The sequence below is a fragment of the Austrofundulus limnaeus genome, unplaced genomic scaffold (assembly GCF_001266775.1).
Source record: "Austrofundulus limnaeus strain Quisiro unplaced genomic scaffold, Austrofundulus_limnaeus-1.0 Scaffold1551, whole genome shotgun sequence".
NCBI lineage: Eukaryota > Metazoa > Chordata > Actinopteri > Cyprinodontiformes > Rivulidae > Austrofundulus > Austrofundulus limnaeus.
Window position 1 is genome coordinate 45,691 of NW_013953953.1, and position 2,553 is coordinate 48,243.

The window sequence follows — 2,553 nt, forward strand, 5'->3', positions numbered from 1 at the left end:
TTTAATCATCTGTAAATGGTTTTAACAATTAACAGACAGATGTAAGTTTATTGTATTAAAATTGGGTTTGTCTTATTCAAACCATCTCTGAGTAACAGAGTCAAATGTAAAAAGTGTTGCAACTGTCCCCAGTCTCCCCTRCTGAGTTTGTGTGATCAGCTGTGGAGGTTTGTAAACATTTTGGGTGGTCTCACTTTCAAACAAACACTGAGAGCTGCTGCTAATGTTCAGAACCCTAAATCARTTCTGTTTGTAGATGAGCAGCAAGTTTTTAAGGTTTATCTGAATTTTCTTTTGTAAGAAACACTATTTTCACACTTTTTGGATTGTTTTTCCTGAAGACAGACAGGGCTGACTGGTTATCTGGCTTACAGCACACATTTGGGCTAGTGAAGTATGTTGAACTGTCAGGTCCATAAACCAGGAGCAGTGGACCATTCACTGTTCATAAAAGTATGATCAGTTCTTTTGTCAATGTGCCATCATGTGTGGTTCTTTAGGGTTCAAATGTTGTGCAGTTTTTTCCCTAAGTGAATATCCAGAACATGCAGTTACTTTATTTCAGTTTAAACACACATAGCATGTTATGATCATTTTGAAAGTTTTGCATTTCTACCCATTTTATTTTTGTCATAATGAATTTACATTACAGCCCTTATGTTTTCTCAAAGACAGATTTGATAACTTAATGTACAATTTATTTAAGTTWTTTCATTCTTCAGTGTCAGAATGAATTTGCCATTGACATTTAAATGTTCTGATATATACAGTATCTGATTAAAATAATTTTCTGACCTGCTTATTTAGTGTTTGTATTTGAACATGCCTCTTGCTGGCTGCTCTATTACAGCATGTATTTATGTATGTATGTTTATTTATGTATTTATACAAACTCCCAGAAAACAGCAAAACAGCCAAAACTCTGAGTTCCTTCAAATCAAGACTGAAAACCGCCTGTTTAGAGTTGCTTATGAAACATAATAAATGAAACATTAATCAACATTTTGAATGATGTCACCTGACAAACTGTAGTGCTTCAGTTGTTAACTGTGTTCTATGACTGATTTTTATTTATCTATTTTTTATGGTGTAAGCACTTTGAACTGCCTTGTTGCTGAAATGTGCTATACAAATAAACTTGATTGATTGGTTGACTTATTGAAAAGACCAAAATATGATAAGAAAAAAATCAGATTTATTATGTTCAGCCTGTCTTAGAAAAGTTGAATATGGGTCACATAGAGACAAAAAATATTGGACTTGAGCCAAATTTGCATGCAGTCTGACAGTCAGAATCAAAGAGCCACAGGTTCAAATCTAAACAAGACTCAAGATCACATTTAGAATTAGACCAGATTTCACCTGGGGGAAGTAAGACAATTATACAGTATTTGGTTCATTCATAAGAAGTGAATAATAAGTTGGACTTCTTTCAGAATAACCTCTGACCCCTCCCCCACCACACACACATTCTGTGGGGGAGGTTTTATGCATATGTGTGTGGGCTAGGAGACTGATGCAGTCATTTACAATGAAAACTGAAAGGTTTATCTTTAATAAATAAAAGCTCAGTAGTAGCTGTTTTATTTTACATGCAAGTCTAAAAGACTTTCCAAAAAACTTTCTGACAAAGTTTAAATCAAGACACACCATGAATGTTTGCATTCAGAACAAACTGAACTCAACTTAAGACAAAACAAAGACATGTTTATCTGGAGTCACATGGCAAAGATAAAACTTTAAAAACTACACACACAAAGCTTACAGGCTGCAGAACTTCAGAAACTATTTCACAACCTAAAATCAAATGCAAAATAAGAAAAATGTAATTCATCCATTTTGATTCAAACTTGAATCCAAAAAGCAACAACTCAGACAAGTGTAGAGATGAGAACATCTGCAACACTAAATTTCATCAGTCTAACCATTTGGATGATTTGACTGGACATAAAACCATTTATAAAAACTTGACTAATAAATCTAACAGCTTTAAAGTAACACATGACACTAGAACAGTAAAACTTAGTAAAGTTAGAAATCATCTGACCTCTCTGCTGAGCTGCAGCTTGCTGCATCAGAAACAGCAGCAGCAGCAGCAAAAGTTTCATGTCTGCTCTGCAACCAGCGTTCCCAGCTGTCAGAATTAAAGTTCAACCCAGAAAAGCATCAACTGAGAATCAAATCAGCTCAGAGTTTTAGTTGCTGCAAAGATTTTTCAGGAACACAAGTGAATCAACGTCAGCCCTTCTACCTCATTCATTCAGCCATTCAGACCTGGAGGGAGAGGGAGGGTGCTGTATGTGTTTTGTTGGGGGGGAGGGGTTCAACCATCTGATCTGCTGGGAGGGGTGGTATGGGAACAATCTTGCGCCAGCAGGAACTGAATTTGAATAGCTCAGATTGTGCATAATTTGAAATTGAATGCATTGGTTTGAAAATGAATTTCTCTAAATGTAAACTGAATTTCATCTTTAGAATTTGAATTAATTTGCTTTGAAACTGTATTTTGGTTTATTAAAAATTCAGTTTGACTACTTTCACTTTCAGTTCCAT

At 35.1% G+C, this 2,553-nt stretch overlaps 1 protein-coding gene across 1 annotated transcript in view; it reads right to left on the reverse strand.

Annotated features, from left to right (window-relative positions):
- LOC106535758 (laminin subunit alpha-1) overlaps positions 1-2,269 on the reverse strand; it is a gene marked incomplete at its 3' end in the record, with an annotated part of 46,774 nt that extends 44,505 nt beyond the window's left edge. Inside the window, 1 exon segment of the mRNA XM_014032835.1 lies at positions 2,048-2,269. Within this exon segment, the coding sequence (XP_013888289.1) occupies positions 2,048-2,108 (61 nt within the window).
- Positions 2,270-2,553: the final 284 nt, after the last annotated feature.